General features: G+C 34.4%; 3 protein-coding genes across 4 annotated transcripts; all 3 read left to right on the forward strand.

Moving 5' to 3' along the window:
• The first annotated feature begins 35 nt into the window (after positions 1-35).
• On the forward strand, positions 36-2,390 carry LOC113508332. Its single transcript, XM_026891301.1, has 4 exons — positions 36-713; positions 1,131-1,369; positions 1,553-1,708; positions 1,783-2,390. Exons 1-4 carry the CDS (start codon positions 584-586, stop codon positions 1,993-1,995), a joined length of 738 nt encoding a protein of 245 aa, XP_026747102.1. The 5' UTR covers positions 36-583; the 3' UTR covers positions 1,996-2,390.
• A 112-nt stretch (positions 2,391-2,502) lies between these two features.
• LOC113508329 (FAST kinase domain-containing protein 5, mitochondrial) lies at positions 2,503-5,210 on the forward strand. Its single transcript, XM_026891295.1, has 3 exons — positions 2,503-4,220; positions 4,300-4,520; positions 4,635-5,210. Exons 1-3 carry the CDS (start codon positions 2,606-2,608, stop codon positions 4,764-4,766), a joined length of 1,968 nt encoding a protein of 655 aa, XP_026747096.1. The 5' UTR covers positions 2,503-2,605; the 3' UTR covers positions 4,767-5,210.
• Positions 5,211-5,696: 486 nt separating this feature from the next.
• LOC113508326 (chromatin-remodeling complex ATPase chain Iswi) lies at positions 5,697-11,433 on the forward strand. 2 transcript variants are annotated; one of them, XM_026891292.1, is made up of 17 exons: positions 5,697-5,969; positions 6,049-6,275; positions 6,527-6,784; positions 6,959-7,082; positions 7,197-7,484; positions 7,585-7,798; positions 7,937-8,208; positions 8,414-8,641; positions 8,760-9,005; positions 9,091-9,196; positions 9,271-9,410; positions 9,745-9,851; positions 9,930-10,063; positions 10,252-10,367; positions 10,483-10,703; positions 10,858-10,998; positions 11,133-11,433. In XM_026891292.1, exons 1-17 carry the CDS (start codon positions 5,919-5,921, stop codon positions 11,335-11,337), a joined length of 3,078 nt encoding a protein of 1,025 aa, XP_026747093.1. In that variant the 5' UTR covers positions 5,697-5,918; the 3' UTR covers positions 11,338-11,433. The 2 variants fall into 2 exon arrangements, with proteins under 2 accessions (XP_026747093.1, XP_026747092.1); XM_026891291.1 differs by having other exon boundaries at positions 5,698-5,969; positions 9,271-9,416.
• The last annotated feature ends 143 nt before the right edge of the window (positions 11,434-11,576 follow it).

An 11,576-nucleotide genomic window follows, 5' to 3' on the forward strand; every position in this document is an offset into this window, starting at 1 on the left:
TAAGACTATTATTCCTTCAGTTACCTTTTTGTAGTTTGTTTTCTCGGCGAGTTTTAGTTTCTGGTAGTTTCTCAACAAGTACAAGTTGTAGCACTTATTAGCATTATTTTTTAAGACAGGGTAATTAAATAACATGTAGCTAACAGTACAGCTACATTCAGCAAATTATATGTCCGTCGATCCTTAACCGGATGCTCATCCGTTTGGCTTTGTGGTAAGCAAGTGCAATAAACAAACAACTACCCACAAAGCTAAAGCTAGACTCATGTCTCATACATATGGATACAGATAGAGGTGTACCTAATAATGTAGCACATTTTATACGATTTAGGGACACTTCAATTTATGCCAATGTATTGTAAACGCTACATGGAGGGACGTAATGACAGGCTTTACAGAATAAAAAGGTTTGATCATGTTCTTGAGTATAATGTCTTTGTTCTTAATACAGAGTAAAAACAAAGACTTATGTTTTCTTATCTGCAATGGTTATTATATTGTCAAATTTATACTCGTTTTGAGATATTTTTATAATTATTTTCTATTATTTTTACTTAGGCACGTTTAGATAGCGATTTTAAAAATGCTTTATGGCTCCATAAAGAAATTATTACTAAGTGAGTATAGTGAATTAGATGATACAGTTTTAGTTGAAAGTCCCTTTGCAGAAGTGACGAGGGACGGTAAAAGAATATTGCGGTTAGTACAGCTTGGTACGTGCAACTTCCTATACCATTAAGTAACTATCAGATTTAAAATGTAATTTCACCAAAAGTTTTATAACAGTGTTTTTCGTGTTTATGTAGTTTTTAAGAAATATATAAGCCTTGTATCACGATGGGCTTCAACAACATTCAATTCACATGCACCAAGGCACCCAGACTTAGTACAAGTATTCGCGGAACACAGAAACACTTGTCCTACGCGAGAATCGAACCCTCGCCGGTGCGCCACGTCCCATACAGTGGCGCATTGAATTGAATATGCACAGAGTCCTTATTTTGTTAAAAATGAATCTGCATTATATTTGCTGACTCGTTGCATACCTACCCGTAAGCGTATCCATAGAGTATGTAGACAAATAGCAAAAAATATCTACTTTATACCTAATTTTAAAATGCAAATTTTAGGTTTAACCTCAAAAGCTTTTATTATTGCCTCGGAGCAAGATCTTACTGGGAGAAACACTACAACAAGTGATGGCATTCCATTGTGCCGGGAGTCTAGTATTATAGAAATATTATCTTTGTATCCACTGGAATCTATCAAGCTGTCTGTCTTTAAAAGAAGTAAAAAGCAGTCACTAAAAGTCGGGTTTGCCAACAAAAAGTTTAGGTATTTCGAATTAAGGGAAATGCCTAAAAAGAAGGTGAGTGAGTGAGTAAACCAGAGTTAGATAATAATAGATAAATATCCACTTTCAATAGTTTAGAAATACAGATTTCCTACATACTCAACGCAATAAATTTCAAAAAAGTTAAATTCTGATCCCCGCCGATCGACTACTTCCTTATTCTCATAACAAGTTGATATTATCTCATCTTCATTTCAGATATTTTTCAAAGTGTGGTGCATACATATCAAAGAGTTAAATAGCTCACACAAAAAGTGGCCTTTTTGTATTACTACTTATTTAAAGAGTCCTAGAAAGAAACAACAACGACCTCAGGATTGTGTTGAATTGCATTTCGTTAAACATAGCAATCGGGTAATTAAATTTTGCCTATTGATTTTTCTACTCACCAATACCTAAAACATACGACTCCATTTTATGTTAAACAGGTAAATCGGTACAAATGGACTGATAAGTATTTATATTTGGGATCTCAAAGGGAGACTGAAGATAAAGTAAGACCCGTACCTGTGCCTGGATTAGGACGAGCAGAAGAGATCAAACTTTTGTACCTTAAACCTCGATATTTTGGGTGTTGGGAGCAATCAGAACATTGGGTCCAGTGCGGTGATAGCACATTAGAAATCAATCAGAACGAATGATTTTGATTCATCTTAAGATACTAATTGCATAAAAAGTACCTAGGTAAGAATTTCAGGAAAGAGTAGGTATTAACAATACGTTCGGTAAGACCCAGTCATATTTACAAATATCACTCTATAGGGAATAGAATGCAAGATAAACTCCAAAAAAGATAAAAAATATTAAATATGGCTCTTTCTTTGGCAAAGAGACTTGACTTGCACTGTTAGCCACAATTTATCTTCTTCAGGTCTTCAAGACAGATGTATACATGATGAATTCTACTGACCAACCTTCACTAAGTACTTTATTCATAAATAATAGTTTCAGAGAACATTTGCTCTTACATAATCTTTATTTACTTACATGTAAATTAATGTCTGATCCAATCGTAAGTTGGTCAACTATGTAAATGTTTACTCATACGTTTATATTTCACATCTGTGGTACGTACATGAAAACTTTGACAAGAGCCATGAGTGGCAACATTACATAACCTCCAATTTTAAATGTCAACCTGAAAGATTGAAACGAGTTCGGTTCACTTCTATCTCGTATTTCTTAAACTTGCTTATCAGCTAAATGTTTAAAAATCCCACTTTTAAGTAATATTATTATACTGTCGTAAGAATGAGTATTTTTGGGAGAATCACGCGCAATTTAATATATCCAAATTATAGTAAAAGCATTATATCTACGAATTTAGTGAATAGGTTACGAAAATGTAGCAGAAATATTTACTGTAGCTCAAATATGTGTGGTAAAATGTATCAGGAATTTGAGAATAAATACGCATATAATATTTTAGAAACTAAAGGATATACGATAAGTTTAGATACTTGTACGGCGAATTCCAATCTGAATGAGGAACAGTTTCAAGAAATGGTACAAAGCGACTGGTCGAAGAAATCTCACACGGAAATATTTGAAGCATTTCCTAAATTAGGTGAATATTGTTTTCAAAATAATCTGTGCATCTCAAACACAATGTTTGATAATTACATAGACTGTTTAACAGACCACATTCAGCTAGCAACTGACAAAGAATTAAAAGATCTATTCTATGCTCTAAATAAATGGCCTGAAACCAAATCCATCAGGACTCGAAATATTATAGAAGTTTGGGTTGCTTTAGATGATGAATGCATAAAGCGCATGAAAGAGTGGTCACATACTGAAGTGTTATCTTACGTAGCTTTATTCTACATGTTGAATGTGAGCAGAAACAGCGATTTCACCACAAAAAGTCTAAACAAATTAGCTTCAAAAGCCAAGCAATTAACAGCAGAGGAACTTATACAAACATTATTCTTCATTGGGATTTCAAGAAGATCTCCCTTTGATATGCACAACTTGGAAATTGAGTTGAACAACAGGTTTACCCAATTCTCCATAGAGGAATTAGCTATCATGTCCATGGGATTTTTTAAGAGTAAAACCCCTATAAGGGATTCAGATTTGGCTCTTAAAATAGTTAACTCAGTTATACAACACTCAAAAGAAATACATGAAGTTTCTTTGGCTGCATTATTAAAAATAATCCGATACTCAACTAAAATCCCATTAGACAACAGAATACACAGACTACTTGACACATTGCAGGATGAGGTACCAAGATTATCAGTTATGTGCAATGTACATTTGGCTCTAGTAGGAACATCCACATTAAACTTGCATGAAGAATGTTTAACTACTATTGCTGAAACTGTTAATAAATCTATAGAAAAAGCAAGAATTAAAGATTTGGAAAGATTGGTTCTATCCTATGGTACATTCAATTTAAAACCAAAAACCAAAGAATGTTTTTTTACTAAAGTAATTAATGAATTAAGGAAACCTGAAAGAATAAATGAAATTAATGCACATGGCAGATCATTTGCCTGTTGTGTTGCCTATTTAGGAATATTAGGCATTTATCCAACTGATCTAATAAATAAAGTACTAAGTGAAATTTTTTTGGAAAACACTTATGGAAAACAAGTCTATTATTATGGAAGAGAAGTTCTTGCACTCAATAATTTTGCTGAACTATTTTGCCAAGATACACAAATGAATCTTCTTGATAAGAAAGCAGTAAAAATTATGGCAAAGAGATACACAGATTATATACCACGAGAAGATTTTAAAAAACAATACAACATTACAGAAAAGATGGTTTTAGATGTAATGAAAATACTCAAAGACAGGCGAGGTGGTGAGGAGTTTGTAATTGGAGATCATTTACTACCACATCATCAAAGAGGAGGTAAATAAAAAGAATGCAGATCAAAAATAAATAAAATAATATTTGCACAAACAAACTAAATTTAAACTTTTCTTTACAGATATAATAATTTGCAATGATCATAATGGATCACCTTTACCAGTCATAGATATGTTTCCACCTAAAGATTTTGGAATACTAAGGAAACCTCCTGATAGTAAACAATGGATTGTTCTGGTGATTGCGGGAAGAAATGCTTTAATATATAATACAGACACAGCTACAGGATTGTTTAACAGTAAAGTTAAAGAACTCGAGGCATTAGGATATAATGCCATACTGGTACGTAAATTTCTTTTAAAAAGTTAATGATTGATAATTTGCTCTGAAACTATTGTAAAATTATGCTATACAATATACAGTGAACAGTATTTTTACACAGTTTAATCTCTTCAGGTTCCATGGAGCTTATACTCAAAGTTGGAAACAGCAGCAGAAAAGGCGGATTTTTTAAATGATTTAATAGAAAAATCTGTAAAAAAACGAAATATAAAATCAAAAAATTACCAAGTTTTTTATTTCAATTAATATACAACATAGTTCTTTTTTAATGGACTGCAATTGTAATGGTTAGGAGTGCAAGGAATGTCTTTTTTCCGAGGTGAAACGCTGATGATTTCAACCAACGCCGAGGGCACGGCGAGGGGATACGTCGGACTCCCACCAACTAAAAACACCCTGGGCCCCTTAAACTGCCTGAGCCAGAGCCACGGGATCGCTCGAGCATTTTCAGTGCGACTCTGGGCGAATGGGCAAGGAATGCCTACTCCTGGCATCATCTGCCTCCCATTCTCCGTACCTTTATTCCATTGATACTAAAGAAAATGTTGTAAGGTCAAGGTCAGGTAACAGCTGACCCCGAGAGAAATGTGAAATACGATTAGGAAGTATTAGTTGATTGTCAAATGAAAGACCTAGTCATAAAAAAGGCATATACTGTCGAATTGAGTAACCTCCTTTTCTAGAAGTTGGTTAAAAAACTGCAACACCGACTTCGTTACAGATTGCTGATTTACCGCATTAGGTAAGTTACCTGTAGCGGTAGCTTAAAGTGCAAATTAAATAAATAAATATTTTTTTCTACATAAGACAATTACTTATCTACACCAGTATAATTTGTGGATACCCATCTAGTGTTAATCAGGCGAGTTCTTTTTATGTCCGTATCGTTTTTAGTCGGTATTCTATCTATTGTTACTTGTTATGGCCCCAACAGAAGTACATCATGATAAACTGTACTGGTGGTAGCATAGCTATAGATAATACTTATAATGGGTGCTACGGGCGAGCAGGCAGCGGAGCCTCAATATTGAATTTCGTCGTTTCACTTTGAGTACAGAACCTTAAAAAGTACCTACAGGTTGAATTTGTGATCGGACTGATCAGATATATTTACTTAAGTACTGGCAACATTAAACATATCTACCCTATTTGCCGCTATTCAGAAAAAGGGAAGCAAAGCAAAAGCAATCATTTTATTTTACTCTATGGTAACGCATCAGCACCGCAGAAGCGTACATAACGGGTGGATCGTTTTCGCGCCCGGTAATTGTCGTCAATAGATTTCGAGAGAAAATTGAAGTTTATTAATATCTGTTTTATCAGCTATTTAAATGGAATGATAGTTATTAATTGTAAGTGAGCTTATTGTGAACATCTCTTCATTCTATCCGTGTCATCATGTCTCAGGCTGAAGAACCGATGGAAGTTGCAGATGTTGGGGAAAATTCAGTAAGTATTATTTGTATGCAGTAGTGTCTTTGTTTTGTAACTATACAAATCAATTATTTTATTTTGTTTGTTTAAACAGAATGAATCTTCAAGCGACACAACATCGTCGCGCGGTAAGGAAGGAGATTTCGAAAGCAAAATTGAAACTGATCGTTCTAAGAGATTTGAGTTTCTATTGAAACAAACTGAAATTTTCTCACATTTTATGTCAAACACGCCCAAATCTGGTAGTAGTCCACCTAAACCAAAAGCAGGAAGACCGAAGAAGATAAAAGACATCGATTCGGGAGGAGGATCAGCTGGCGAGTAAGTAACAATAAAACTAACCTTCACCTTGTATTTGAATCGTATGAAAATGTAAACATGTGCTTGTGGGCTCTATGTTCACGATATATCATTTAATGTTAGCTTATTTTATTTATTTATGTAAAATAAGAAAAAACTTAAATTTAAGGACAAATTTTAATTATTGTTTTACAACTTTCACATCAATAAAATATATAATTTATACTGGAAAGTCCATGTATTCAAACCAATATGTATTAATATTTTTATAGCCATCGACACCGTAAGACTGAACAGGAGGAAGATGAAGAACTCCTTGCAGAAACAAACACTAAACAAAAGTCTATATTTCGCTTTGAAGCTTCTCCACATTACGTGAAAAATGGAGAGATGCGTGATTATCAAGTCAGAGGTCTGAACTGGATGATTTCACTCTATGAAAATGGTATAAATGGTATTCTAGCTGATGAAATGGGTCTTGGCAAAACATTGCAGACCATTTCTTTGCTTGGATACATGAAACATTTCAAGTAAGTTTATATCTATTGATTGTTGTTTAAGATTACTTTTCTTATAACCCACTGCAACTACATATCATTTTTTGGATAAAAAAAATATTTAATTTAAAAACAAAAAATAACATAACAAAATAACTCATACTAAAAGTATTAAATAATAATAAATTTGTTTTTTTTTTTGTTAAGGAATGTACCTGGACCACACATTGTAATAGTGCCAAAATCAACCCTCACAAATTGGATGAATGAATTCAAGAAATGGTGTCCCTCTCTAAAGGCTGTTTGTCTTATCGGTGACCAGGAAACTAGGGTAAAATTTATGTTCAACTTTGAAAAACCCATGAAATAACATTGTTATAAAAGTATATTTAAAGATGATATTCATGTATGGTTTAAAAACATTGTATTCCTTGTTTCTCTACAGAATACATTTATCAGGGAAACTCTCATGCCTGGTAACTGGGATGTCTGCATCACATCTTACGAAATGATTATACGAGAGAGATCAGTTTTCAAAAAGTTTACCTGGAGATACATGGTGATTGACGAAGCCCATCGCATCAAGAATGAAAAATCAAAACTGTCAGAGTTGTTGAGAGAGTTTAAGAGTATGAACAGGTTGCTACTGACTGGTACCCCATTGCAGAATAATCTTCATGAACTGTGGGCTTTACTTAATTTCCTTCTACCTGATGTATTTAACAGTTCTGATGTAAGTTGTAAATACTACACAAATTTTATAGACATTATTTAAATTTATTAATTTTTATTATTATTAAAAAGTAATTTACAATAATATATTATTTCCTTAGGATTTTGACTCTTGGTTCAATACTAATGCAGCTCTTGGAGATAACCAGTTGGTATCACGACTGCACGCTGTGTTACGGCCATTTTTGCTTCGACGTCTGAAGTCTGAAGTAGAAAGGAAGCTAAAACCGAAAAAGGAAGTCAAAGTCTATGTTGGTTTGAGCAAAATGCAAAGGGAATGGTACACAAAAGTTTTGATGAAAGACATAGATGTAGGTATGTAGAGCAAATGCATTTATTTTGCATATTCTATTGAAAAAACAAACTGCACAACCATTATACAAAATTCACTTTTTACTAAGGCAAAAAGTCTTGCAATATCAATGGTACATTCATTCATTATACTGATTTCAGTCAATGGTGCTGGTAAGGTGGAGAAGATGCGACTGCAAAATATTCTTATGCAGCTGCGAAAGTGTTGTAATCACCCATACCTATTCGACGGTGCGGAACCTGGCCCGCCGTACACCACTGACGAACACTTGGTCTACAATTGTGGCAAACTAGCAATCCTTGACAAACTATTGCCTAAATTACGGGAACAGGATTCAAGAGTGTTGATCTTCTCACAGATGACAAGGATGCTGGACATCTTAGAGGATTATTGTTTATGGCGGCAGTATAAGGTACATACCTATCAAACCAATCAATCAATTCAGCCTATCGAGGTCCACTGCTGGACCTAGACCTCCCCCATGTTGCTCCACAACACCTCTTAAATTAATCAGTAGTTTAAACATCTTCCATCACTAATGAGTTCAGATATTATTATATGTAACTCAATGACTGAAGTCAAGTGCAATTTATTAGAATGTCTATGTTTGTTTTTAGTACTGTCGGCTGGACGGTCAAACACCTCATGAAGACAGAAATAGGCAAATAGAAGAGTACAATGCAGAGGGAAGTGAGAAATTCGTGTTCATGTTGTCGACACGCGCCGGAGGTCTCGGAATTAACTTGACTTCCGCTGATGTCGTCATCATATACGACTCTGATTGGAATCCACAAATGGACTTGCAGGCTATGGACAGAGCACATCGTATTGGCCAGAAGAAACAAGTAAGCTGTCGAACAATACAAACAAAAAAGAAAATCCCTTACTTCTGATCATAAAACCTAATATTTTAAATAACTTTGAATATTTAAATTGCTAAGTAATTACATACTTTTTATACAGGTACGAGTTTTCCGTCTTATCACAGAAAACACGGTTGAAGAAAAGATCGTCGAGCGAGCTGAAGTAAAGCTAAGGTTGGACAAACTTGTGATACAGTCTGGTCGCCTGGTAGATACCAAGAGCCAGCTCAACAAAGACGAAATGCTCAATATGATAAGACATGGCGCCAACCATGTGTTCTCGTCGAAAGATTCGGAAATCACGGAAGAAGATATTGATGTTATTCTGGCTAAAGGAGAGGTCAAGGTAAGAAAAAAACTATAATGATATAGTTGTCATATTAGTTCTCTTACTATAAAATAATTTACTAACATTATTATACCTTTTATAGACTGAAGAATTGAAGCAAAAGCTGGAGAGCCTCGGAGAGTCATCATTGCGAGCGTTTTCGATGGACACCCCTGGCGCAACTACAGACTCAGTCTACCAATTTGAAGGTTTTCATTCAATACTTAAATAAATAAAATACTTATTCATGAAATTACATACTATAATTGATGTTTGTGTTCAGGGGAGGATTACAGAGAGAAGCAGAAGGTTCTACCCATTGGTAATTGGATAGAACCTCCAAAACGCGAGCGTAAAGCTAACTATGCAGTGGATGCTTACTTCCGGGAGGCACTCCGTGTTTCCGAACCGAAGGCGCCTAAGGTACAGGTAAATAAGTGTAAAGAGCTAAATGCGGAGTCCAGCGAAGCAGTCTACTTCTGGTGGTGGTTATTGGCTATCTCATCTAATTCATGTAATCGTACTATGTAAATTAATTAGCTCTTTATACTGGCATTATTGTAGTTTTTATTTTCATTTCTGCCTTCAATTATAAATTTATTATATTATTTTCAATGTATTTAGTTTTTTTTTCTTTTGATTTTTCCTGCTTCTTATTCTGTATTGTTTCGTATTCTATATATTTATGCTTAATTATGTAGTTTAGAATCTGAATGCTACTGTTCAAATAGATAATATTGTCTTTTCTCTCATTTAGGCCCCACGACCACCAAAGCAGCCGATCGTGCAAGATTTCCAATTCTTCCCACCGCGTCTTTTCGAGCTTTTGGATCAAGAAATTTACCATTATCGTAAAACACTCGGGTAAAACATACATCCTAACAACATCGTATGATTTTCTTGGTAACGTATTTGTTTCTAATTCGAATGTATTGTCATTAGGTACAAGGTGCCGCGTAATCCAGAGCTAGGACCTGATGCAGCCAAGATCCAAAGAGAGGAGCAACGTAAAATAGATGATGCTGAAGCCCTTACTGAGGAAGAGGTACAAGAAAAAGAGCAACTGCTAACACAAGGTATGTAACTCCTTACTGATCTAAAAATATTTAAAATATTGAGGAGAATTTAGCTAGGTAGTTTTACATTACAAAAATAACTTTAATCTGACTGTTCGCTCTAAGATTGGTACCTATCATTGGCTTGCTACGGTGAATTTCATCATTCTTGTGACTGTTTTAAAGTTTTGAAATTATTCATTATTAAGGTTTTACAAACTGGACGAAGCGAGACTTCAACCAATTTATCAAAGCAAATGAGAAGTATGGAAGAGATGATATTGAGAATATTGCTAAAGATGTTGAAGGCAAAACTCCTGAAGAAGTAAGTTTATGATATTTAGTAAATTAAGATATTTTATTATACTAATATGAAAAATATCTTTTTTTAATAAAATAATATACTAGTTTAATTTAAAATCAAAAATTACTCTCTTTAGGTCATGGAGTACTCAGCAGTATTTTGGGAAAGATGTCATGAGCTTCAGGATATCGATAGAATAATGGGGCAAATAGAGAGAGGAGAAGCGAAAATACAGAGAAGAGCGTCCATAAAAAAAGCATTAGATGCTAAGATGGCTCGCTATAGAGCGCCATTCCATCAACTAAGAATTTCTTACGGTACTAATAAAGGCAAGAATTACGTTGAAGAGGAAGACAGGTGATTAATGTTGTTACACCAGTATTCAGGACAATTTGAAAAAAAAAGATGCAAGGATCATGCAGATTCTTGCATCTTTTGCCCCATAGCGTAAAATATGCCAATGTGTTGTGAAAATGAACTTTATGTATTAGTTTTGTTTTTTATTTTACAGATTTCTGGTATGTATGTTGCATAAATTGGGTTTTGACAAAGAGAACGTTTATGAAGAGCTTCGCGCGTCTGTACATGCTGCACCTCAATTTAGATTTGATTGGTTTCTCAAATCCAGAACAGCCGTCGAATTACAACGAAGGTTGGTATATACTTCTTAAAATTAACTTTTGTTTGCAGTAGTTCTTAAAACTTCTAAACATAGTTGGCTGTAACAGTTTTATTTATACTATGTGTGTATTTAGAAAAAAAATCAGCATATCATTTCATTTTCAGATGCAACACCCTTATCACTCTGATTGAAAGAGAGAATCAAGAACTGGAAGAAAAAGAACGCGCTGAGAAGAAGAAGAAGAGTGGCAACGCTAATCCGAACACACCCGGAGGTAATGCCACTGGCAAAGGTGCCAACGCAGGCAAACGTAAAGCCACAGATAATACACCTGACACGGCCCAGAAACACAAGAAGAAGAAGAAATAAACCTAACACGGTTTTCTACGCTAGTTGATCATCATTTCTTATGTAACGTTTATGAGCATTGCAATGGTAAATAAACCTGAAGGCATGATTATTTAATTTGTATTTTTAATTATCAGTCTATAATTACCAGAAAAAGCTTTCTCGATTTAGGGGCAAGTAAAAGTTACACTATATTTCATTTTTTCATGTACAGCACATGCATTGTAATTTTAGTGGTAAGGTTTTAATTAGTTTAACCA

The sequence above is a fragment of the Trichoplusia ni genome, chromosome 2, assembly GCF_003590095.1.
Source record: "Trichoplusia ni isolate ovarian cell line Hi5 chromosome 2, tn1, whole genome shotgun sequence".
Classification (NCBI taxonomy): Eukaryota; Metazoa; Arthropoda; class Insecta; order Lepidoptera; family Noctuidae; genus Trichoplusia; species Trichoplusia ni.

Coding starts and splice junctions, on each gene's coding strand:
- LOC113508329 (XM_026891295.1), top strand. CDS start 2,606: ATGAGTATTTTTGGGAGAATCACGCGCAATTTAATATATCCAAATTAT. Junction 4,221..4,299: donor ACCACATCATCAAAGAGGAG/GTAAATAAAAAG, acceptor TTTTCTTTACAG/ATATAATAATTTGCAATGAT. Junction 4,521..4,634: donor TAGGATATAATGCCATACTG/GTACGTAAATTT, acceptor TAATCTCTTCAG/GTTCCATGGAGCTTATACTC.
- LOC113508326 (XM_026891291.1), top strand. CDS start 5,919: ATGTCTCAGGCTGAAGAACCGATGGAAGTTGCAGATGTTGGGGAAAAT. Junction 7,083..7,196: donor TCGGTGACCAGGAAACTAGG/GTAAAATTTATG, acceptor GTTTCTCTACAG/AATACATTTATCAGGGAAAC. Junction 9,006..9,090: donor TGGCTAAAGGAGAGGTCAAG/GTAAGAAAAAAA, acceptor TACCTTTTATAG/ACTGAAGAATTGAAGCAAAA.
- LOC113508332 (XM_026891301.1), top strand. CDS start 584: ATGCTTTATGGCTCCATAAAGAAATTATTACTAAGTGAGTATAGTGAA. Junction 1,370..1,552: donor GGGAAATGCCTAAAAAGAAG/GTGAGTGAGTGA, acceptor TCTTCATTTCAG/ATATTTTTCAAAGTGTGGTG. Junction 1,709..1,782: donor TCGTTAAACATAGCAATCGG/GTAATTAAATTT, acceptor TATGTTAAACAG/GTAAATCGGTACAAATGGAC.